At 42.9% G+C, this 24,604-nt stretch overlaps 1 protein-coding gene and 1 long non-coding RNA gene across 8 annotated transcripts in view; one reads left to right on the top strand and one right to left on the bottom strand.

Moving 5' to 3' along the window:
* Positions 1 to 14,248: 14,248 nt before the first annotated feature.
* Positions 14,249 to 24,604, bottom strand: part of GIMAP7 (GTPase, IMAP family member 7) — a 69,071-nt gene continuing 58,715 nt past the window's right edge. The window contains exons 1-3 of one of the 7 annotated variants that reach the window (XM_076006721.1): positions 21,359 to 21,532; positions 15,513 to 15,862; positions 14,249 to 15,308 (exon numbers count right to left, since the gene is read on the bottom strand). In XM_076006721.1, coding sequence (XP_075862836.1) covers positions 14,386 to 15,267 — 882 coding nt within the window. In that variant the 5' untranslated portion in view covers positions 15,268 to 15,308; positions 15,513 to 15,862; positions 21,359 to 21,532 and the 3' untranslated portion in view covers positions 14,249 to 14,385. Of the gene's footprint in view, positions 15,863 to 16,873; positions 16,944 to 21,358; positions 21,534 to 24,604 lie in introns of those variants that run through there. The other 6 variants (XM_076006723.1, XM_076006720.1, XM_012786134.3 and 3 more) reach the window with 6 other exon arrangements.
* LOC109731226 (uncharacterized) overlaps positions 21,751 to 24,604 on the top strand; it is a 39,667-nt gene continuing 36,813 nt past the window's right edge. The window contains exon 1 of the long non-coding RNA XR_012921051.1: positions 21,751 to 22,172. This is a non-coding gene — a long non-coding RNA (uncharacterized LOC109731226). The remainder of the gene's footprint in view (positions 22,173 to 24,604) is intronic.

Raw genomic sequence — 24,604 nt, 5'->3', positions numbered from 1 at the left:
CCCAGTTGCAGTTAGTGGGTTAAGCCCGTGTAACAGCTGTCGCATGTCCCTGGTGCTCCGATCCGGAGACCCCCACTGTGCAGGGCTCGGCATCCACATCGCTCCACCTGGAACCTGTTACAGTCGGCCTCGGCCTTTCCTTCCCGGCCAACCTGCCTCTACTCCTCTCCTCTCCTTGAGAAGCAACTACCTACGATGTTTCAGGGAGCTCTGCCTGCCTGAACTGTTGGCCATAGTTCCTGTTAACACCTATTCCACCCTGTGGTGAGGAATGGAGGAGATAACGAGAGAAAGGTCAGCTCCTGGAGCACGGTGGGCACCCAGCAAATGCTGGTAATCACCCTGTCTCAGCCGCTTCAGGTTGCTGCAACAAAACACTGTAGACGGGGCGGCTTATGAAAAACAGAAATTTATTTCTCAGAGTCCTGGAGGCTGAGAAGTCCGAGCGAAGGCGCTGGAAGATTTGGTGTCGGGGAGGACCTGTTTCCTGGTTCACAGCTTCTGGCTGAGTCCTCATCTCACATGGTGGAAAGGGTGAGGGGCCTCTCTCCGGCCTCTTTTATAAGGACACGAATCCCATTCATGAGGGCTCCCCCTTACGAGCTACTCACTTCCCAAAGTCCCTGGCTCTTAACACCAGCATTTTGGGGATATGATTTTTTTTTTTTTTTTTGAGACAGAGTCTCGCTTTGTTGCCCAGGCTAGAGCGAGTGCTGTGGCGTCAGCCTAGCTCACAGCAACCTCAAACTCCTGGGCTCGAGTGATCCTTCTGCCTCAGCCTCCCGAGTAGCTGGGACTACAGGCATGCGCCACCATGCCCGGCTAATTTTTTTTATATATATATCAGTTGGCCAATTCGTTTCTTTCTATTTATAGTAGAGACGGGGTCTCGCTCTTGCTCAGGCTGGTTTTGAACTCCTGACCTCGAGCAATCCGCCCGCCTCGGCCTCCCAGAGGGCTAGGATTACAGACGTGAGCCACCGCGCCAGGCCTGGGGATTAGGTTTTAATAGATGCATTGGGCGGGGGCGGGGACGCAAGCATTCGGACCAGAGCAGAGCCCCCATTCCTAGCTGTTCACTGCTCTCTGCCCACATCCTGGCATTTCTGCTGCCGAGGCTTCATCTGTGCTATTTCTGCCTCTCTTTCCTGTTAGAGACCAAAAACGCAAAATCATGACTGTCATGCAAATATAAAACGAACACTTGTCAAAGATTTCACTTAACTCATTGATTAAGGAGAGAACCAGGAAGATATTATAATTGGGTCAAAGAGCATTTGAGAACTTGGGGGAATTTGTAGGGAGATGAGATTCCTGGATTGGGAACAAAACAGCTTAGTGCCCAAAACAGTCATAAAATGTAACTTCTGGGTGTATGTTCCACCAGACAGAAAATTATTTGCATGTCTGTAAGACAAAAGCCTACAAGTCACCTCTCTGCCCTTAGAGAGTTGTAAAATATCTCAGATGATAGTCAAGCCTAGCGTCACAGAGAAAGAACAGCCAATAAGCTCTCTTTCTATTTCTACATTCTGGGTCTTTGTAATGGCATTCTCCACCTTGCGATCATATATAATCTCTAGAAAGTATTCTAGATCCCTAAAGAACTGATATTATGATAGATGGCCTGATATTTACATATAGGCAGTCAGAGTTTGAATCAACCAGATAGACCTCCCTGAGTTTGCTCAGCAATCCTAGAGCTTAACAGCTTTAAGTCACTACCAATGCCAAAGAATTAACGTCTGTTTGAAATTTTTCAAAATGAATCTTGAATTAGACTTTCAAAGTCTCTATTATTTGTTCTTCTATCACAAGGGTAGGAAACCAAGACCAAGACACTTGTTCTAACAGATTGTACATGCAGTTCCTGTAAATCTAGGAGAATTTCCCTCTTCTTGAGGTCTCCAAAAGTTTCTGAGGTTCCTGGCCTGCACAGGTCCTTACGACCTTAGACACTGGGACCCAAGAAGCCAAGTACCATGTTTTTTTCTTGGGAGGGTTTTGGAGGCCTTAGCTCCCCATATAATCAACCATTGGCCTTTAGTAGTGCTCCTGTTGTAGCTGATTAAATGAAAATCACTCTCAAATATCACACTCTAGGTATGGCCTTGGTGCATATTTCATTTGTCCAATTGCACCTTCATAAAAAGGAGTGTAAGCCTTTATGGAACCTATGCAAATAGTTACATTCTCATGAAAAGTAAGGAGACTCAGTGGAAGTATTTGTTTTTGAATTCTGAGGGTGAGAGAAAAATCAGATAACATTAAAAAAAATAGTTACAGTTTACAAGTGCACAGTCTACTAAATGGTGGATTAGAGATAGTGTAAAGAGAAAGAAATGGGATTTCCTCATATACCCGTAAAAATAGAACAGTAGAAATAATACTAAAAATATTCCAAACAACTAACAGAAAGGAAATTTCCTTCATCAGTTCATTCAGTCCTATGTAATTAATTTTCGTTCTGTTGGGTCTTGGGTCAGCAGTCTGATTTCAAGAAGAACATCTCCTTCCACATGGAAAGAGTTCCTAGAAAAAGGACTCTAGCTTTTGGTCTCTCTCAGATTTTCACATGCCTTCCTCACTAAGCTTAATCACTTCTGGCTTTGGATTTAAGGAGGGAGAGATGCAACGCTTCCTTTCCTTTGAACACTTGGAGGCCATTGTAGGATTATTAATTGGCCTAATTTCAATATTGTTGAGTCTCAGGAAATAGGGAGGCCCAAGGAAAGGGGGCGAGATGGGGGAAAGAACAGTTAGTGGAGGAGTCAGAGCACACAACATTCATTAATAATAATAGAGTTCACCATTGTTCACCGCCAAACAATGACAGGAACAACATCAAAGATCACTGATCACAAATCAGCATAACAGATACAATAATAACAAAAGAAGTTTGAAATATTGTGCGAATTACCAAAATGGGACACAGAGGCACAAGGCGAACACCCGCTGTTGGAAAAATGGCTCCAATAGACTTGCTCAATTCAAGGTTGCCACAAACCTTCAATTTGTTAAAAAAAAAAAAAAAAAAACCCACATTACCGCACAGTGCAATAAAGTGAAGCAGGTGGCGAGGTGGGCCGGTCCATTGTTCCTCGCTCCTCCCCGCACATGCGGCCCAGAGGGCCCACGGAAGTCTCAGTGCCGGGAGAGGCAGCGGTGGCTCTCCCAGAAGGTCACCGAGACACCACCTGAGACTGTTGCTCGGGGCCTTTTCATTGCCCAGGTTCCTCTGACCCTACAGCTGCCTCCACCCCACTCCCATTTACTTGACTCCTTTTACAGAAGTATTCAACTTCTGTCATCAATTTATACACACCGAACAAGAACAAAAACTATCGCTACCATTAAAGAGAGACAAAGGAAACTGAGTCGTGCAATTAAGACCCTCGGTGCTCTTAAGGGGAGCAGGCCGACTGCTGAGACAGTACGAGCTGACTAGGTGATGAGATCCCCTCTGCCTAAAAGCATGCCCCAGTCTCACCAGCAAGACCCGACCTCAAGCTCTTATAGAACACCCAATTCGCACCAACATGATTGTTTCATCATTGAAGAAAGGAGGAGGGTATCGTCCCTTAAAAAATAAGACAAAACGAGCTTTAGTGCATTTCAATATTCAGGTGACTTCTCCCTAGCCTACCCTGGCAGCACGGGATCGCTGACTACATCTGAGCAGTGGGACAGTAATTAGGGACCTTCTGTGACCCAGTGACACCAGTCTTGTTCCACGAGCCTCAGCAGTAGATTCTCATAGGAACAATCGGCTCTGATTATCTCCCATTCACACAGGAAATGTAGTGCTAGAGGGAGAGTGTGTGTGCTGATCCTGCCACTAGCAACGTCGATGGCATTAGGGCAAAAATAATAATAATAATAATAACCTGCCGGGCGTGGTGGCTCACGCCTGTAATCCTAGCTCTCTGGGAGGCCGAGGCGGGCGGATCGCTCGAGGTCAGGAGTTCAAAACCAGCCTGAGCAAGAGCGAGACCCCATCTCTACTATAAATAGAAAGAAATTAATTGGCCAACTAATATATATAGAAAAAATTAGCCGGGCGTGGTGGCGCATGCCTGTAGTCCCAGCTACTTGGGAGGCTGAGGCAGAAGGATTGCTTGAGCCAGGAGTTTGAGGTTGCTGTGAGCTAGGCTGACGCCATGGCACTCACTCTAGCCTGGGCAACAAAGTGAGACTCTGTATCAAAAAAATAAATAAATAAATAATAATAATAATAATAACAACCTTACTGAGCCTCAGTATTTTACAAATAAAAACATAGGAAAAGTATTAAGTCATCTAAGTTTGATGCCTACTTTGGCATCACAGGCTGCTATGACATTTGGGCCTTGCTCAATGGGCACAAATTCCCAGACTCCCCCAAATCACGAGCCCTGGCCCGTTTTCCCACAGAACTTCTCAGATGTTGGTTGGAATGTGGGTATAAACCTACAGGGGGGTGCAGAGAACAGTGATCTTTAGAAGGAGACCACAAGGGACTCTTGGCTTGAGGAGTCTGGTGTGATGGAGCCCTCTTTGCCCAGTGACATCGAGTCCCTGTGGTCACAAGAGTAACGTGCAGACAGTTCCAGGTGCCAGCTTTGCCTGCCGCTCAGCACAGAACAGCCAGGAAACAGGCATTTCCCTCCCATAGGTGTCTGCTGCTCTCAACACACACCAGATTCCCTCATGACCTGTCTATACAGGCTTTTGGCTCCCAACCCTCCAAAACCCACAGTGTTTTCTTAGATACCCCTGAACTCTCAGCTGTGCCATGACAATGGCAATAAGCAGAAAGGCTGCTTAGGAGAAGAGAAACTGGGGAAGGAGTCAAGAGGCTGGCATGAGCACCAGACAGCACTCAGCAACTTGCCCTCTCACGAGGATTTCTGATTTGGTTTGCACAATTTCTTCTATCATCTTCATTTCTTCCTTTTGGTTTCAATTTAACATCTTTTCTTTGTGGCAGTACTTCAATCCTCCCATAAATAAAGTATTTTCAACTACTTTATTATAAAGGATAAATGCTATAAACCAAACCAAACAAGGGATAAAGGAACAATTGTAGTGTACACCTCAGCATATCTAAGTATAAATTTTGTTTCCCATAATCACCTATATCTTCAAGAAATTAGTAACAAGATGATTTATTGGGAATTCCCTTGTGCATAAAAAAACACATCCTGCCTCAGCCACAACCAGTTCCTGCCTTACCTGCTCCCCATTTGGCCTCACCTGCCACTTAAAGTTTTGGTCATATCAAGGTTGGAAAGGCTGGGTTACAGGGCCCATGTCTCCATCTCTGTACCTGCCAATGTATTCAGAAGGAACTGGAAGGGGAAGGCACAAGCTCACTGAAAGACTGAAACCTAATCACAGGACTGTACAATGCCTCCCTTCCCCCCACACCTTACCAACACATTACTAAAAACATATTTACAGCAATTCCTTTTACCCTGTACATCATGTCCAGATGTCAAGGAAAAAAATGACAAAGCGTACTAAACACGAAAAACACAATTTGAAGAGACAGAGCAAGCATCAGAACCAGGCATGATAGGAATGCTGGAATTATCAGACAGGGAATTTAAAACACCTATGATTAACATGCTAAGAATTCTACAGGATAAAGTAGACAGCATGTAAGAACAAATGCATAATGTAAGTAGAGAAATGGAAACCCTGAGAAAGAACCAAAAACATATGCTAAAGATCAAAAACACTGCAACAGAAATGAAGAAGGCCTTAGATGGGCTTAATGGTAGACTGGACAAGACTGAGGAAAGAACCTCTGAGCTTGGGGATATAGCAATAGAAACCTCAAAAACTGAAAATCTAAGAGAATAAAAATAAAAAAAATAGAACAGAATATCCTAAAACTATGAGACAACCACAAAAGGTGCAAAATACATTGCAATGGGAATAGCAGAAGAAAAAAGAGAGAAAGAAATAGAAGAAATATTTGAAACAATAACAACTGAAAATCTCCCAAATTAATGTTAGCCACCAACCACAGGTCCAGAAAGCTCAGAGAACACCAAGTAGGATAAATTAAAAAAAAATTATACCAAAAACCTATACGTAGGCACATCATACTCAAACTATAGAAAAATCAAACATAAAGAATATATCTTAAAAGAAGACAGAGGGGAAAAAACACATTACTTATAGAGGAGCAAAGAATTACATCTGACTTCTCCTCAGAACCATACAAGCAAGAAGAGCATGGAGTGAAATATTTAAAGTATGTAGAAGAAAAACCCACCAACCTAGAAGTCCGTGCCCTGCAAAATTATTCTCCATTGAGAAGAAATAAAAACTTCCTCAGACTAGCAAAATTGAAGGAATTTGTTGCTAATAGACCTGCCTTGCAAGAAGTTTAAAAGAAGTTCTTCAGAAAGAAGGAAACTAATATAAGGCAGAAAATTGGAGCTACATAATGAACAAAAAAAGGGAATTGAAAAAGGAATAACTGAAGGTAAAATAAAAATTTTATTTTTCTTATTGTTAACTGACCTAACAGAAAAGTTTGTTCATAATAATAACAAATAATAGCAACAATGTATTCAATTATATATACTTATGTTTATATGTATACTTCTATATAAGTGAAATGAATGAAATGATACAACGTGAAATGATACAAGTAAAATGAATAAATGATACAAATGAGATGGAAATGAGATACAATGAGAAGGAATTGGAATTATTTTGTTATTATAAGTACTTAAACTACCTGAGAAGTGGTATAGTATTATTTGAATGTGGGCTTTGATTGATTGTAAGCATAGATTGCAAACTCTAGGACAGCCCCTATAAAGTTTCTTTTTTAAGTATCACATTCTAGGAAAGAAGAAAAAATTGGCCAGGTGCAGTGGCTCATGCCTGTAATCCTAGCACTCTTGGAGGCCAAGGCGGGTGGATTGCTCGAGGTCAGGAGTTCGAAACTAGCCTGAGTAAGACCCCGTCCCTACTATAAATAGAAAGAAATTAATTGGCCAACTAATATATACAGAAAAAAATTTAGCTCGGCATGGTGGCGCGTGCCTGTAGTCCCAGCTACTCGGGAGACTGAGGCAGGAGGATCCCAGGTGCCCAGGAGTTTGAGGTTGCTGTGAGCTAGGCTGACGCCATGGCACTCACTCTAGCCTGGGCAACAAAGTGAGACTCTGTCTCAAAAAAAAAAAGACAGACAGACAGAAAGAAAGAAAGAAAGAAAGAAAGAAAGAAAGAAAGAAAGAAAGAAAGAAAGAAAGAAAGACAAAAAGGAAGGAAGGAAGGAAGGAAGGAAGGAAGGAAGGAAGGAAGGAAGGAAGGAAGGAAGGAAGGAAGGAAGGAAAAGAAAATCATATAAAATGTCCAATAAAACCACAAAAGGTAGAAAAAGAGTAGAAGACAAAAATAGGAACAAATAACAATGGCAACACATAGAAAACAATTACAGATATGGTAGACATTAATCCAAATATACTGATAATCACTTTGACCATCAATGGTCGAAATGTATCAATTAAAAGATTGTCAGAGTATATTTATTTAAAAAGACTCAAATATAGTTATCTACAGGAAATCCACTTTAAATATAAAGACACATATGATTAAAAGTAAATAGAAAAACATATACCATGATGATAGTAATTAAGAGAAAGCAAGAATGGCCATATTAATTTCAGACATAGTCGATTTCAAAGCAAAGTATCAAGGATAAAAAGGGGGTATTACATAATGATAAAAAAGTCAATTCTCCAAGAACACATAACAATTCTTAACATGTATGTACCTAAAAACAGAGAATTAAAATATGTGAAGCAAAAGCTGATGGAACTGCAATGAGAAATATATGGATAGATGGAGATTCCACACCCTTCTGTCAGAAACGGACAGATCCAACAGGCAGAAAACCATTAAGGACACAGAAGAACTGAAGAGCACCATCCACCAACTGGACATAATGGACATCTGTAGACTGCCTCCTCCAAGAAGAGCAGGACACACATTTTCCTCAATCTCACGTGGAACATTCACAAAGATAAATCACTTTCTGGGCCATAAAATACCGTTAACAAATTTGAAAGAATAGAAATTATTAATATGAAATGTCTGCTCTCAGATCACAACGATACTAAACTAGAAATCTATAACAGGAAGATAAGTCAAAGTCTGTGGAGATTAAACAACAAACTTATTTATGTATTATTGTTTTTTGAATTTCAGAATATTATGGGGGTACAAACAGTGTGGTTATATATATGTGTTACCTTTGCATCACCCAAGCCAGAGCTGCAAGCGTGTGCATGCCCCAGACACTGCACTTCGTACCCATTAGTTATGAATTCACCCATCCCCTCCACCCCTCTCCCAGCTGCCCAGCACCCATTGAATACTACTTCCATGTGAGCACCTTAGTGTTGATCGGTTAGTACCAATTTGATGGTGAGTACGTGTGGTGCTTGTTTTTCCAGTCTTGTGATGCTTCACTGTGAAGAATGGGCTCTAGCGCCACCCAGGACAATATAAGAGGAGCTAGTTCACCATTGTTTTTTATGGTTGGGTAGTACTCCATGGCGTATATATATTCAGAATGGAGAAGTTCAGAATGGAGACACAGGGTATATTAACCTGTTGCTCTTAGGAGAGCTGAGAGTTGGGACGGGACTGGTGAGATTGCGGGCACAGTGAGAAGAGGCATAAACTCCAGGCAAGGGCTTTGCCTCGGGGGCCTGGATGTGGGTGGAGCGCGTGGTTAGAGCCCTGAATTGACAAGGGAAACCTAAAAGAGCATCATGTTAGAAGCTGGGCCTGGGGGAGCTAAACAGCCAAAGCTGTGCCCGAGATTGCCCCCCACTCACCTGGCCGGAGGCCGTACTGGGCACAGATGAGGACATTCTCCTTCACTGCTCTAATCAGCAGCATTGCGACCCCCTAAATGCTCGTCAGAAGCTGAGAAAAGGTCCCCATGCCTGAAAACGGACTTTCCCCGGCTTGTAATGCACTCACGGCACTGTCACTGACGGACGGAAAAGTAAGGGGTAAATGGCCATTTCCCCATGTCATTCTCCACATTGCTGAAGCCAGTCTCCTTCGCGGTTGAAGAGAAGAGAGGATGGTGTCTTCCCTGCCGCAGCCTGTCTCTGGGTTCCCGCACCCCTGCCCTGCCTTTCCACCCTGAGTGCAGGCTGTACTCAAGCAGGGACCCGTGTGGCCTTCGCTCTTGGCCAGCCTCCGCTCACCACTGGCCTCGGCCCCAGCCGCCCCTGTGGGCATGATCAGCTGCAACTAGAGGAATTTTGCTTCTTGATTAAAATTCTGAAATTTCTGAGAGCAGCTGCCGGGTAAGGGGTAGCTAGCTCCCTACCAGCTAGGCTGAGACTCAGCCTCACAGAGCGCTGGGAACAGCGCAGGGAATCCCCTGGGCATCACCAACAGCATCCTCCTTCTTCGCTCATAGACTAGAGGGCTCAGCCTTCCTCGCAGACACAGGGGAGAGCCTACTACCGTCTTCTAACACAGGCTCACCTGAGGCCCAGGAAGCTTAGATGGCATTCACAAAGCCACCCGCTGAGCAAGGTCGGAAACCCTAATCTAAGTCGCATCGTTCATTCTCCTCCTATCCCTGCAGGCGCCTCTGCAGACGCCACCCGCGCACTCAAGGATAAGATTGTGGGAAATGTGGAAAGGAAAACTCGAGTCAAAGTTTACTGGGCAGAAATCTGAATTATGAAACGCAGTTTCTCTTCCCTCATCTTCACTCAACCTTCAGGAAAAAAAAAAAAAGAAAAGGCCTTCACAGATGTTTTGAAACAGTATATATTATAGAGAAGAGTGTTGACGTCTCCAACCACAATTGTGCATTTGTTTATTCCACACCCATTTCTGTTAATTTTTGCTTCTTTAAGTTTGAAGTTCTCCTTTTTTTTTTTTTTTTGAAACTGTTAGTTATTAGGTGGATGCACATTCGGTATTATTATGTCTTGTTGATGAATTAATCTGTATGTTATTATGAAGTGTTCTTCTTTATGGTGAAAAGACAGCATTGTTCTGAAGTCTACTAAGATAGCTGCTGCAGCTGTTGTGTTTCTAATTTTAACCTGCGTCTTTATATTTAAGGTGAGGTTCTCTTTGGACAGAATACAGCAGTGTCTTGACTTTTTATCCAATCTGACAATCTATCTTACAATTGCAGAATTTAGATAATTTACATCTAATATGATTATCATTACAGTTGTGCTTAAATCCGTCATCTTGGTATTTGTTTCTATTTGTCCCATCTATTCATTTTTCCTCTTTTCTGCTTTTTTAGTAAATTTTTGAAATTTCATCTTATCTCCACTATTGCTTTATTAGCTATGTTTTATTTTATTTTCTTAGTGGTTGCTCCTCAATTAACAATATGCCTCTTTAACATTGCATTTTACCCTCAGTGAATATCACATCACTTCACTATACGGTAAGACCTTGTAACATTATACTTTCGCCCTTCCTTTCATCTTCTGCATTATTGCTGTCTTGCATGTTACATTTATGTGAAATATAAACTTCATGATTTTGCTTTCAAGAGTCAATTGTCTGTTAAGGGCACTTTAAATGATAAAAAGAATCTTTTGTCTTTATCCAAGCATTTATTACTTTGGGTCTCTCATTCCTTTGTGGAGATCCCAGTTCACATCCACTTTCATTTTTCATGCACCTCACCTATCTCATGGATCAGTCCTGACCTGCCTATTGTCCAACATCTGGAAACAGTTCCTTTATGTATTTTATCCTCTTGTTGTTTTGGGCAGCATGTAATAATCTCAGTTACTCTATCATAACTAGAAACAAAAGAGCCTTCTTTCATTTCTTTTCTTGCAATGTATTTATTGAAGACACTAGATTGTTTGCACTATTGATTTTCTCCTGTTCTGAATTTTGCTGTTTGCATCCTCATAATGTCACATACCATGTTCCTCAGTCTCATACGTTCCTGTAAACCGGAATTTCATTGTCGTCGGTTCAGTAAGAGAGATCAGAATCAAGTTCAGTTATCTGACAAGATGACTCCCAGGTGGTGTTGTATCTTGCCATCAGGGTGAACTTGATGTCTGCTTTTCCCTCTGTTTGTGTTAGCAATTATGGATGATCGTTTTATGGATCCACTACTTCATTAAGTATTGCAAAATGATGACATTCTATTCTAACATTTCCTTTTCCTCAAGTAGCTGGAAAATTTTTATTAAGGTATCATTTTCCTTTTCAATTATTTAGTAACCTGAAGTACAGCTTATGCAGGCAAGGCAAGATAAATGCTTGATAAACACCAGGATTAATTACAGATGGATAAAACTTTTAAATGTTAGAAAAAAGAAAAATTTTAAAGTCCCTAGAAAGAAACAGATAAGAATTCCATTATAATCTATGCATGCGGAAAATATGACTCAAAAACCAGGACATACAAATAAATTAATTGATTAATTTGCCTATGTAATACCAATACACGTCTATATAACAAAAATAAATATATAAATGACCACCTGGAAAATAATATTTGTAACTCACATAGGAATCAATGACTAGTCTCTTTTTATGCAGAGTGCCAATGTAGGCTCACGAGTTGTAACAGATGTGCAGAAAGTCAACAGCAGGGGAGGCTGCCTACGTGTGGGGACAGGGGGCATGTGGGAACTCTGTACTTTCCATGCAATTTTCCTGTGAACCTAAAACTTCCCAAAAAAATAGAGTTTATTAATTCTTTTTTTAAAAAGGCAAAAGACCAACAGCTAATTATAAAACATGGACAAAAGATATAAAGAGAGAACTAACAGAAAAACAAACTGATATCAAACACATAAAAAGATGTTTAATCTCAGTCATATGGAGAGAAATGCAAACTCAAATTGCACGATTTCTTCCTATCATGTTTTCAGAACCCAAACGTATGAAAACAAACAAGTATGTTAACACATCATTAGTGAAAATACAGAATGGCAGAACCCTTATGTTGGGAAATTTAGCAAACAATGCAGTATTATTTGAAATAGCAAAGTTTAGAGACACCCCAACTGTCCATCAACTGGAACAGGATGACATAAACTCAGGTATTGCTACACGAAGGACTACTGTGCAAATGTATAAAACAAATAAGGAGACTCTCAAGATACATATAACAATCCACATGAGTTGGACGTGTATATTCCTGAAAATAAGAGTGCACCTTCTTTTAGTAATAAAATCTGTAGCTTACTTTGTTTAGATACCAGGAAACTTTAGCTACAAGTGCCTCAGGCCAATAAGGACACAGTCTAAAAACTACTGGTGAGTAGGTAGCAGCTAGTACAAATGTCAACAAAACTTTAGCTTCTTATTTTGGATAACAGACATTCTTCTATATGCAACAAATGAAGAAAATGCTATAGTGCAATTAGCAAAAACTGATCCCATTTATGATGAGTTTGGCCTTGCACCAGACTTTTGCCAAAGCAGCAATTTCCTACTTGCTATGTGATTTTAAATCTGATTTTGAACCCAGTTCTCCTTTGCTGTCTCTACTGCCTTCAGACAGCCGTATTAGTACCCTGTGGGTTTTGAAATCAAGGAGACAAAGGGAATAGTGGGGCATTAAAAACCACAAACTTATTTCCAAGTATTTTACATACTTTGCCTGATGCCCAGATGAGGAGCAGAGCACAATTTAACCACTACATGTGCCCCCAGGTTATGTGTAAATAATGGATGTGAGATTTCACATTACATATGGTGCCTGCCTACCAGCTCGGGTCTGTGAGGGTGGAGCCAACTCTGAGGGAGCTGGGGGCTGAAGCCCTGAACACAAGAGCCTTTCCACTCACTGGCAGCAGCAGTCTCTGGGCTGGCGTTGGCAGGTTTCTCCAGCAGCTCAGTAGCTGCTAGAGGGAAATTTTAACCACTCCACCCACCATTCTGGCTGGTCTTCAAGGCTCTTGGGCTTAATCCCTACCTATGCCTTTCTCCTTGCAGTTCTGCTCCACAACCTCTTCCCGTGGAGTCTCCCGTAGGTTCAGGCACCATTCCTTGCGACCCTCATCTAATCTGTTGGACTGTCTGTCTTTTTCTCTTTCATCTATACTCTCTCCTCATTATAAAGACACTCTTATGTTTCTTGTCTGCCATCTTGCCTCTCCCCTAGACTTTGGACTTAGACTTTAAAATTGATGTTAGAATAATTTAAGACTTTTGGGGCTATTAAATGAAATTAATGCATTGTTCACATGATAAGGGCATGAATCTTGGGGTGCCAGGAACAGAATTCTATGGTTTGAATGTTTATGTCCCCCCAAAATTCATATGTTGAAATTCTTACCCCCAAGGTGAGGGTTTTAGGAGCCGGGGCCTAGCGAGGTGACCGGGTCATGGCGGCAGAGCCCTCATGAATGAGATAATGGCCTTATGAGAAGAGGCCCAGGAGAGGCCTTTCATTCCTTCTACCATGTGAGCTGAGAGTAAGAAAATGGCTGTCTGTGAGCAACAGACCCTCACCAGACCCAAATCTGCTGGCACTCTGGTCTTGGACTTCTCAGGCACCAGATCTGTGAGAAACAAATTTCTGTTGTTCATAAACCACCCGGTTTACAATATTTTTATAGCAGCCCAAATGGACTAAGACAATCGCTGAAGGAAACTAAATCAGTATCTTGCAGAGCTATCTGCACTCTTATGCTCATTGCAGCATTGTTCACAACAGCAAAGATATGGCAACAACCCCTGTCCATGGGCAGATGAATAGATAAAGAAAATGTGGTGTTTATTAACATTTCATTAATAATAACGGAATATTATTCGGCCTTCAAAAATAAAAGAAAATCTTGCATTTGCAACAGTATGGATGAAACTGGAGGACATTATGCTAAGTGAAGTAAACTAGCCACTGAAAGACAAACACTGCATGATCTCACTTATATGTGGAACTTTAAAAAGTAGAGCTCACACAAGTAAAGAATGGAATGTTGGTTGTCAGGGGTTAGGGACTAGGAGAAATGAGGAGATGTTGGTCAAAGAATACAAAGCTTCAATTATGCAGGGCAAATAAGTTCTCGAGATCTAATGTGAAGCATGGTGACTATAATTACTAACATAATTACTAACTGTACTGTATTTTTGAAATTTTCTAAGAAAGTAGATCTTAAATGTTCTCACCACCCCAAAAAAAAAGTAACTGTGAGGTGCCGATATGTTACTTTCCTTGATTTAATAATTTCGCAATGCATACATATAGTAAAACATCACATTGTACACCTTAAGTATACACATTTTTTATTTGTCAATTATACCTAATAAAGCTGGGAGGCAGGAGGTATTATTGCAGCCATCTTTGAAAGATAAAATCCACATTAACAAACCACAGTAAGTTAAGGAGAAAGAATGAAGTTGACATTAACTCCAAAACATATGCCATATTTCTGAAAGCTTTTCTAAAATACCAGCTAAAAGTTTTTGTAATGTATTATTCTCAGCCTCTTCCCTTACATTGCTTAGTTTTTCCTCATATTTCCTGTTTAGCAACTCCATTTCTTTCTCCTTTTCTTCCTTTGATTTATTAGTATATTTCTCTTCCACTCTTTTTTTTTTCTCTTCTAATTCATCTTCATAGGTTTTTCTCAAAATCTCTGCCTCTCGTCTCAGGCGTTTCTCTGTGTCCTTGTATATGGCATCTGAAAAGAAAGACCCTCCATTGCCTTGCACCATTGTCTCTATCAGCCCCACCAGCCCCTCCACTTGGCTTTCCTTCTCTGCTTCTGGGGTGTTGTCAAAGGCATAGAAGCGGTTCCCGCACTCTCGGATGATCTTTTTTAGGTTCCAATCTGCTGCTTCTAGAAAATCTTCTAGCAGTTGGCCCTGGCACATTAACTCGTCTTTGCGAGTGAACAAAATGATCATATACTTCATGGCTGGCTCCCCAAAGAGAGCCTTGATCAGTGCAACGGTTCTCTGCTCTTCCTCCGTGAAGCGGCACAGCTGCATGACCAGGACAATGGCGTGAGGCCCTGGCAACGAGCGGACGACACACTTGCTGATTTCATTGCAGGTGGTGGTCAGCTTCTCCTTGGTGTCAAAGAGCCCAGGGGTGTCAACAACAACAAGGTCTCTCCCCTTCCATTCCCGCGATGCTCTCTGACAGGTCTTGGTCACAGCTTGGGCAGCAACTCTAGAGTCAAAGATTCTCTCCCCAAGGATGGTGTTTCCTGTTGCACTTTTCCCACTTCCAGTCTTCCCTACCAGAACGATCCTCAAAGACTGCTCGGTATGCTCAGCCATGTTCACACCAAGAAACTCTGGAGCTTAGGCACACACAGGACCTCAAGGAGGGAAAGGAGAGGAAAAAGAAAAAAAAGACCAATTTACGTAATAGGGCCCATTTCCAACCCTCCTTTCTTCCTCTCCCTGAAATTGTGTTCTACTCTATTATCCATATTGATCCCAGTAGGGACTGAAACATGAAATAGTTGAAGGACTATAAAAAAACAAAAAAGTAGTTTAAGAGTTTCCCCACAAAAGAGTACCAAGTCCAGATGGTTTCACAGGAAAATTCTATTCAACCGTTCAAGGCCTGGCGCAGTGGCCCACGCCTCTAATCCTAGCACTCTGGGAGGCGGAGGTGTGCGGATCGCTCAAGGTCAGGAGTTTGAGACTAGCCTGAGCAAGAGCCAGACGCCGTCTCTACGAAAAATAGAAAGAAATTAGCTGGACAACTAAAAATATATAGAAAATATTGGCTGGGCATGGTGGCACGTACCTGTAGTCCCAGCTACTCGGGAGGCTGAGGCAGAAGGATCGCTTGAGCCCAGGAGGTTGCTGTGAGCTAGGCTGACGCCACCGCACTCTAGCCTGGACAACAGAGTGAGATGAGACTCTGTTTCAAAAAAAAAAACCTTTTAATATCTGATCATCTCAATGCTTCTTAAACTGTTCCCAACCACACAAAAAGAAGGAAAACTTTAAATTCTTTCTATGCAAGTATAATATTGATTCCAAAAACTGGCAAAGATTTCACCAATAAAAAACTACAGACTCACAAACTCATTTGTGAATATTGATGCAAAAATCCTAAATTTTTGCATCAATTGATACAAAATTGATGCAAAAATCCTAAATGTCCAAATTATTAGACAGTAATAAGTGATACGCCATGATTTAGGGTGATTTATTTCAGAAATACTAGGGGGGTTAAGTCAATATGAGAAAATTGCTATCATATATACATAGATTAACAAGAAAATTACCTAGATGCAGAAAGGACATTTGGCCAAATTTAACACTGATTCATGTTTAAGCCATTTCATAAAGTAGAAATTAATACATACTTCTTTAATATGATTTTATTCAAATACAAATTTTTTAACTTTTGTCATCTTTTTTTCTGGAACTAAAAATGCTGATTACAAAGTCCATTTGGATGCAGAGAAAAGCAAGTTAGTCTGGACAATCAAGAAAAGGAAGAACAAGAAAAGACTACCTCTACCAAGAGTGAAACATTATAGTCTCTATAATTAAAGAAGTAGGATGTTGGTGAATGAATAGAGAGACAGACTGTGAAACAGAAGCATAAAATTAAGGAACAGACCATTGCTCATCTAATATTCATTTATGTTCAATTCAATTATATTATGTTACATTTATATTCCATAAAACACCATCTCATATCAACGGGGGAAAAGATGAACAATTTCATAAATAACATTCGGGTAACTATATAACCACATAGAAAAGGATAAAATTGCATCCCATTCCTTATACCATGCAAATTCCAAATAGATCAGAAATTAAATGTAGAAAAGTAACCCATATAAATAATAAGATAAACATGGATAAATTTTTTGTAAAGTGGGAGTAGGGAAAATTTTTCTTCCTTCCAAATACTAACCAGGCCCAACCCTGCTTCAATTTCAAGATCAGGAGCATTCAGGGTGGTACGGCCATAGATGTAAATGTTTCTGAGAGTTAAAATAGAACAAGGAAAGGACTGAAAATTTTGATAACATAAAAATCTAAAAAACAATGTAAGGCATAATGCACCATAAATAAATTAAAACACAAATATCAAACTAGGAAAATATTATTTTCAATTTATATCAAGGAGAGCTAGAGCTAATTTTCCTATTATACAAAGAATGTCTTAAAGTAGACAAACAAAAGATTAACAACTTGGTAGAAAATTGAGCAAGAGATATGAATAGTTCAAGGAAAAAAATAAATGCAAATGTCCCTTAAATATATACAAAGATATTCAAATTCATTTATAATAGAGAAAAGTAAATATGCAGTAAAAGTAAAGTATAATTACACGAAGATAACTATTTCTCAACTATAGGTATGGCAAAAATCCAAAAGTTTGCCGGTATAATTTATTGGTAGATGTATAGGGGAAACAGGGCATCTCCTACATGTCTAGTAGGAATGGAAATACAGTCCACCATCTATAGAGGAGAAGGTAGCAATGTCTTGCAAAGTTCATATGCATTTACTCTTTGATTATCAATCCCAATTTTAGGATTTATCCCAAGTCTACACTGACAAAAATGTAGAAGCGAGTATGCACAGGGCTATTCATGCAGCACTATTACTGATAGCAAAAGACAAAAAGCCTCTCAAATACCCATCAGCAGGAAACCAGATGAATAAACTGAAGTATATTCACACCATGTACTTACGATCCAACTGTAAAAAGGAATGAGAAATGTCTCTATATACCAGTGTGGAGAAATCTGCAGGATACAACACTGAGTGAAAAAAGGAAGGTGAAGAAAACACTGTATGATTTACTACCATGTATATAGTGGGGAGGAATATGAGTGATATGTATATAAATAATTTTTCATGTATGCATGTAAAAGCAATGGCAGAATCATCTGAAAATTAAACAAACTAAAAAGTTATCTTTTTTGAAAGGGGGAAGACAAAAACTGGAAACTAGTCAATGAAACAAAAAAAACCTAATTATATTTTGTGTGGCAGATGAACCATAAAAGGATTGGCCCAAGAGGCTTGAAAATGCAATAATTTTGGTGTCTGTGTGTACTGTTTTGAAGGCCATCTAAAAGGCATAAACAATGGTCAGCCCAGTAGCAATGTGCACACTGAGTCCTTAGATTGGGATCATCAAATGCCATTTTCCATCTGAGAAATTGGGGGTCTGAAAACATAGCACCAATTCCAGGTCTGAGCCAGGAAACATACAAGTTCAGCCTAGAACATCTTTTCATACTAGAAACCAGGAAGGCTATCAAAAATTACTATGGTCTTATCAGAAGGACTCAGAAGTCACCTTAAAGATGTTCCAACTGGCCAAAGATGGGACAATTTGAGCACCAATAAGAAAAATAATTCCAATGCATTGAAATATACCAAATATGCTAAAATCCAACGGTTTATAACAATACTGTCTTCCTATAAGAAGTTAATTCCTCCCTTTGGAGTATGCCAGGAAAGTAACTCAATATTCTGAGCATTCACATATAAAGGGGGAAAAAATCAAACATTAAAATCTCATGTTTTAACTGTATCTCATGAAATAAAAGAACTGCTGAAGGGAAATTTCTCTGCATAGGATTATTCCATGTACTAAAAGAAGAAAAAATGGTAGAATTAGAATATCATCACTTGGGAACTCTTACTGAAACAATAAATTCATTCTAGGCAATCCTTAGCATCTGCTAATATCACAAAAAGAGAGACAACCAAACTTTATGTGCCCCCTAATGGAAGTTGAGAAGAGCAACTATGAAGTATGCCCACCATAAAAGTGTCAAACTTTAATCTTATCCAACCTCTCCCTTAACATAAATTCACACAACACACTGGAATGAGAAAAGCATGTTAAGTGACATCATTGGGATGCAATCACCAAAATGAGCACCGTGCAGTCCTGTTGGACCAAAGACTCCCCCCTCCTTAAACAAAGAAAATCCACAGAAAGAAACAAGGAAAGTGGAAATCTACACATTGAGTGAAATTTAAGAGACGTCAAACAATCTTAATTGTTCATGGACTTTCATTAGATCCTAATTCAAACAATTTATAAAATTATGAGACCATCAGGGAAATCTGAATACAACTGGTAAAAAATTATAGTTGCTTTTCAAGTCCAGTTGTGAAATTGTGGGTATATTTTTTAACTGGTCTTTATCTTTCAAAGATGCATACCGAATATTCACTGATAAAATGATGTTACATCTGAGATTTGCTTCAAAATAGTCTAGGGTAGGTGGGGAGTAGGAAGCAGAAGACTGAAATGAGACCGGCATGAATTGATGACCGTGGACCTTGGGACAGGTACATAGACATTCCTTATATTATTCTTTTCATCTTTGAATAAGTTTACATTTTTCCATAGTAAAACATTTAACGTGCATATAATGGCCATGTGCAGTGGCTCACGCCTGTAATCCTAGCACTCTGGGAGGCCGAGGCAGGAGGATTGTTTGAGCTCAGGAATTTAAGACCAGCCAGAGCAAGGGCAAGACCCCATCTGTACAAAAAAAAAAAAAAAAAGAAATTAGCTGGACAACTAAAAATATACAGAAAAAAATTAGCCAAGCATGGTGGCGCATGCCTGTAGTCCCAGCTACTCGGGAGGCTGAGGCAGGAGGATTGCTTGAGCCCAGGAGTTTGAGGTTGCTGTGAGCTAGGCTGATGCCACAGCACTCTAGCACAGGCATCAGAGCGAGACTCTGTCTCAAAAAAAAAAAAAAAAAAAGCCGGGCGTGGTGGCTCACGCCTGTAATCCTAGCACTTTGGGAGGCTGAGGCGGGCGGATTGCTCAAGGTCAGGAGTTCGAAACCAGCCTGAGCGAGACCCCGTCTCTACCAAAAATAGAAAGAAATTAATTGACCAACTAAAAATATATATACAAAAAAAATTAGCCGGGCATGGTGGTGCGTGCCTGTAGTCCCAGCTACTCGGGAGGCTGAGGCAGTAGGATCGCTGAGCCCCGGAGTTTGAGGTTGCTGTGAGCCAGGCTGATGCCACGGCACTCACTCTAGCCTGGGCAACAAAGTGAGACTCTGTCTCAAAAAAAAAAAAAAAAAAAATTTTTTTAATGTGCATACAGTGAAACCAGTACTGAGTATACACTGTGTATCAGAGCCCCCGATAAACGTGTCTCATACATTATCTCATTTACTCTTCCTAAATACTTGCAGTGAAACTAATGTTTAAATTTTTAAAAGGAGGAGACCGATGCAGCTCAAAAGAGCTGAGAAAGGCGCCCACAGTCGCCGCGCCGACAGGGACCGGGCAGACAGGCGTGTGACTCCAGGTCTGCCCGACCGCCAGGCTGGCTTTTCGGCGTGCGCCCCCGGCCTCCGCCCGGTCTCTCTCAGGCCGAGAGCCGAATGTCAGCCACGTCACGTCGCAGAGAGACGGGGCTGGAGTCAACCAGGAGGGCTTCCCGTTCCCCTGCGGACTTCTCTCTCCCACACTGAGAGGCCAGGGCTGAGAGAGGAGCAGAAGCAATCATTTTAAGACTTTCTCAAGCGGTTCTTGGACGACCCAGAGGACCTTCAGCAGAGACAAAGGCTGAGGAGTGAAAAGAGCACGTGCTTGGGGCGCGGGCAGACCCACACTGTGGCCAATCCCACCTAGAACGCCTCAGACGCTCCTTGAGATTCCGCTGTCTCTGCTAGGAAAGGGACAGGGAACCGAGTGAGCCCCGCAGGGCTGCCCTGAGGCTTCCACGGAGTCATTTCCAAGACGCTATTTCACACTGCCCAGAGCGCAGCAGCTGCGCCTAAAACGCTGTCACTGTGCAAGAAAGCCAGGACTGCAAACACTTGGGTGACTCACCTAGAGCCACCTCGCACCCTAGAACTTCCTCAGCTCACACTGTTTCTTCAGCCGCACGGCTCCACCCCACACACACGCTGCTTTTTGTTCGGTGCTGGAAAGGAGCCAGCAGACTCAGTTCACGCTTTCTCTGTCGTGAGTCACCTGGGAAACCCTTGGAGAGTCACCAAACTCTCTGGGGTTATGAATCTTTGTTAGCAACAGGAGGAATTTAGACAGGTTGTCTCCAAATCGCCTTCCAGCCCTAAGCATCTGCCAGGGGAGCGCTCCGTTCCCTGCGAAGCTCACGAGCGACGTGCGCATCTGTCACAGGAGCCGCGGGGTGGAAGGTGCAGTGGGCAGCAAAGCGTGTCGTGTTGAACAGGAGATGCGTGGGTACCGCGCTCGCAAATCTCCTCGCCTCCCTCTCTACCTGCGACAGCCACTACCCTGGCAGCACCGTCTGTGCAGCGCTCTGCCACGGTGTCCTGTCCCTCCTCAGAGCAGAGTCCCTCCCACCCATGCCCTGTCCCCTGCTGCCCGTCCCCGCCCTGTTGCACAGCGCCCTCTTCCCAGCCAGGCTCACCTGTGGAAGCAGCGGATGAGTCCCAAGTCTCCTCCAAGGAGGCTGTGTGAGCTGCTGCTGTTGCATGAAGTGCCGGGCAAAAGTGTTTGCACCCCATAAAAGCCTCTGAGCCAGGAAGCTCGGGTTGGGTGGGGCCAGTAACGAAACTGTTTGCCTTTAAAGAGACAGAAACACTGTTCCCTAAGGCGGTGCTTGCTTCAGTTTTGCCACGCTGAAACCTTTTGCCCAGGTGTGTGCTATAACGCCATTCCAAGGCAGTACTTTTTGTTTGGGTTATGGTGATGGGTCCCAAAGGGCCTTTATTAAATGACCCAAATATTGCTCAGAAAGCATTAGCCACAGTGCCTGCCTGGTCGTCTCCCCTGGGTGGAGTGAGCCACTGAGGGGTGACTTGGGGAAGAAGGAAGACAGGTGTGCACCTTGCTGTGTCCAGGCAGGGCACCAGCGCTGCTCTTAGTGACTGTGGAATACGGGCTTTCTATTATAGTCTGTGAGGAAGGTCTCAAGCTACTTATTCAAAACTTAACAACACTGAGGTTAAAGCGAAAAGAGTGTGAACCGTTAGAAACCCATAGAGAAAACAATGAAGGCGAGGACTGAAAAGTCTGCGGTGATCACATAGCTTCTCTGGTGTTTCCATACGGTTCTTCCTCGCTTTAAAATCTGGGTGACCTGCCAAGTAAAGACGCACCCAGGTAACAGACCCTGCTTGCCTTCTCAACCTTCCTGCCTGCACCAGATCCTGCTGCCCCAGGCTTAAGCAGAGATAGATTTTCCTGGATTTACCGAGGGGATGCTCTGGAAATTTCTTGAGGTAAGAGGCAGGTTTCCAAAGCTTTCATGGTTGACCATATGCTCTAGTTGGCTTTTGCATCACCAGATTAACCTAATGTTTTTGTTACCTGTGTGTGTGTGTGTGTGTGTGTGTGTGTGTGTGTGTGTGTGTGTGTGTATACAAAACAACTCAGGGCTTTTTCTGCTGCTGTGATGTTAGACAAATGCAAAGCTTAACCTATGAAAACGCTGCAGAAACACTAACAGGAGGTGAGAGGAATAGTCCCTCGCGCTGCCCTGGCTCTTACGCAAGTGATCTCTCTTACCTTGCTCTGTCAGTCTCCTATTGCTGCCATAACAAATGACCGAAAATGTAGTGGGGCTAAAACAACACAGATTCCTCCTCTTACACTTCTGGAAATCAGGAGTCCAGGATGAGTCTCATGGGGATAAAATCAGGGTGTCGGCAGGGTTCCTTCCAGAGGCTCCAGAGGAGACTCGGCTCCTTGCCCCTGCCAGCTCCTACGTGCTGCCGATATTCTTCGGCCGCCTCACACAGCCTCTGCCGCCACCTGCACAAAGCCTTCTTCCTCCTGGGACCTCCTTGCCTCCCTCCCTTGTGACTTAGACCCACCCAGGTGATCCAGGGCAGTCGCCCCGTCTCTAAACGCTTCGTTTACTCACATCTGCGAGGATCCTTCTGCCGGACAAGCAGCAGGCACAGGCTCTTCCCATTACCAAATCTGTGTTCGTTTTGCGGGCGCCCTAAGAAACCACCACAAACTGGGGGGCTTAAAACAATAGGAGCTAACTGTCTCGCAGTTCTTGAGGTCAGAAGTCCACAATCAAGCTGCCAGCAGGGCCATGTGCTCTCTCTGAAGACCCTAACGGAGGATCCTTCCTGGTTTCTAGTGGCTGCCGGCGACCCGGGCGTTCTTTGGCCTGTAGACGCATCGCTCCAGTCTCTGCCTCTGTTGCCACATGGGTTTCTCCCTGCGTCTTTGTCCAGATTTCACTCATTTTGTAATGCTAGGAGTCGTTGGATTAGAACCCAGTGCGAAAACCTCATCTTAACTTGATTTCGCCGCAAAGACACTATTTCCAAATAGGGTCACATTCTCAAGTACGAGGGCTTAGGACTTGAGCATATCGTTTCTGAGGGTGACACGATTGAACCCACAACAGATGGGAAGAAAGGGACAGTGCATGCAATGTGAGGGTGAAAACCCACACATCTCTTCCTTTCCAGCCCCAGTTGCAGTTAGTGGGTTAAGCCCGTGTAACCGCTGTCGCATGTCCCTGGTGCTCCGATCCGGAGACCCCCAGTGTGCAGGGCTCGGCGTCCACATCGCTCCACCTGGAACCTGTTACAGTCGGCCTCAGCCTTTCCTTCCCGGCCAACCTGCCTCTACTCCTCTCCTCTCCTTGAGAAGCAACTACCTACGATGTTTCAGGGAGCTCTGCCTGCCTGAACTGTTGGCCATAGTTCCTGTTAACACCTATTCCACCCTGTGGTGAGGAATGGAGGAGATAACGAGAGAAAGGTCAGCTCCTGGAGCACGGTGGGCACCCAGCAAATGCTGGTAATCACCCTGTCTCAGCCGCTTCAGGTTGCTGCAACAAAACACTGTAGACGGGGCGGCTTATGAAAAACAGAAATTTATTTCTCAGAGTCCTGGAGGCTGAGAAGTCCGAGCGAAGGCGCTGGAAGATTTGGTGTCGGGGAGGACCTGTTTCCTGGTTCACAGCTTCTGGCTGAGTCCTCATCTCACATGGTGGAAAGGGTGAGGGGCCTCTCTCCGGCCTCTTTTATAAGGACACGAATCCCATTCATGAGGGCTCCCCCTTACGAGCTACTCACTTCCCAAAGTCCCTGGCTCTTAACACCAGCATTTCGGGGATATGATTTTTTTTTTTTTTTTTTGAGACAGAGTCTCGCTTTGTTGTCCAGGCTAGAGTGAGTGCCGTGGTGTCAGCCTAGCTCACAGCAACCTCAAACTCCTGGGCTCGAGTGATCCTTCTGCCTCAGCCTCCCGAGTAGCTGGGACTACAGGCATGCGCCACCATGCCCGGCTAATTTTTTTTTATATATATATCAGTTGGCCAATTAGTTTCTTTCTATTTATAGTAGAGACGGGGTCTCGCTCTTGCTCAGGCTGGTTTTGAACTCCTGACCTCGAGCAATCCGCCCGCCTCGGCCTCCCAGAGAGCTAGGATTACAGGCGTGAGCCACCGCGCCAGGCCTGGGGATTAGGTTTTAATAGATGCATTGGGCGGGGGCGGGGACGCAAGCATTCGGACCAGAGCAGAGCCCCCTATTCCTAGCTGTTCACTGCTCTCTGCCCACATCCTGGCATTTCTGCTGCCGAGGCTTCACCCGTGCTATTTCTGCCTCTCTTTCCTGTTAGAGAACAAAAACGCAAAATCATGACTGTCATGCAAATATAAAACGAACACTTGTCAAAGATTTCA

This window comes from Microcebus murinus, chromosome 9 (assembly GCF_040939455.1).
Source record: "Microcebus murinus isolate Inina chromosome 9, M.murinus_Inina_mat1.0, whole genome shotgun sequence".
Classification (NCBI taxonomy): Eukaryota; Metazoa; Chordata; class Mammalia; order Primates; family Cheirogaleidae; genus Microcebus; species Microcebus murinus.
The sequence above is the reverse complement of the archived record's forward strand: the minus strand, read 5'-3'. Positions and strand labels throughout refer to the sequence as shown.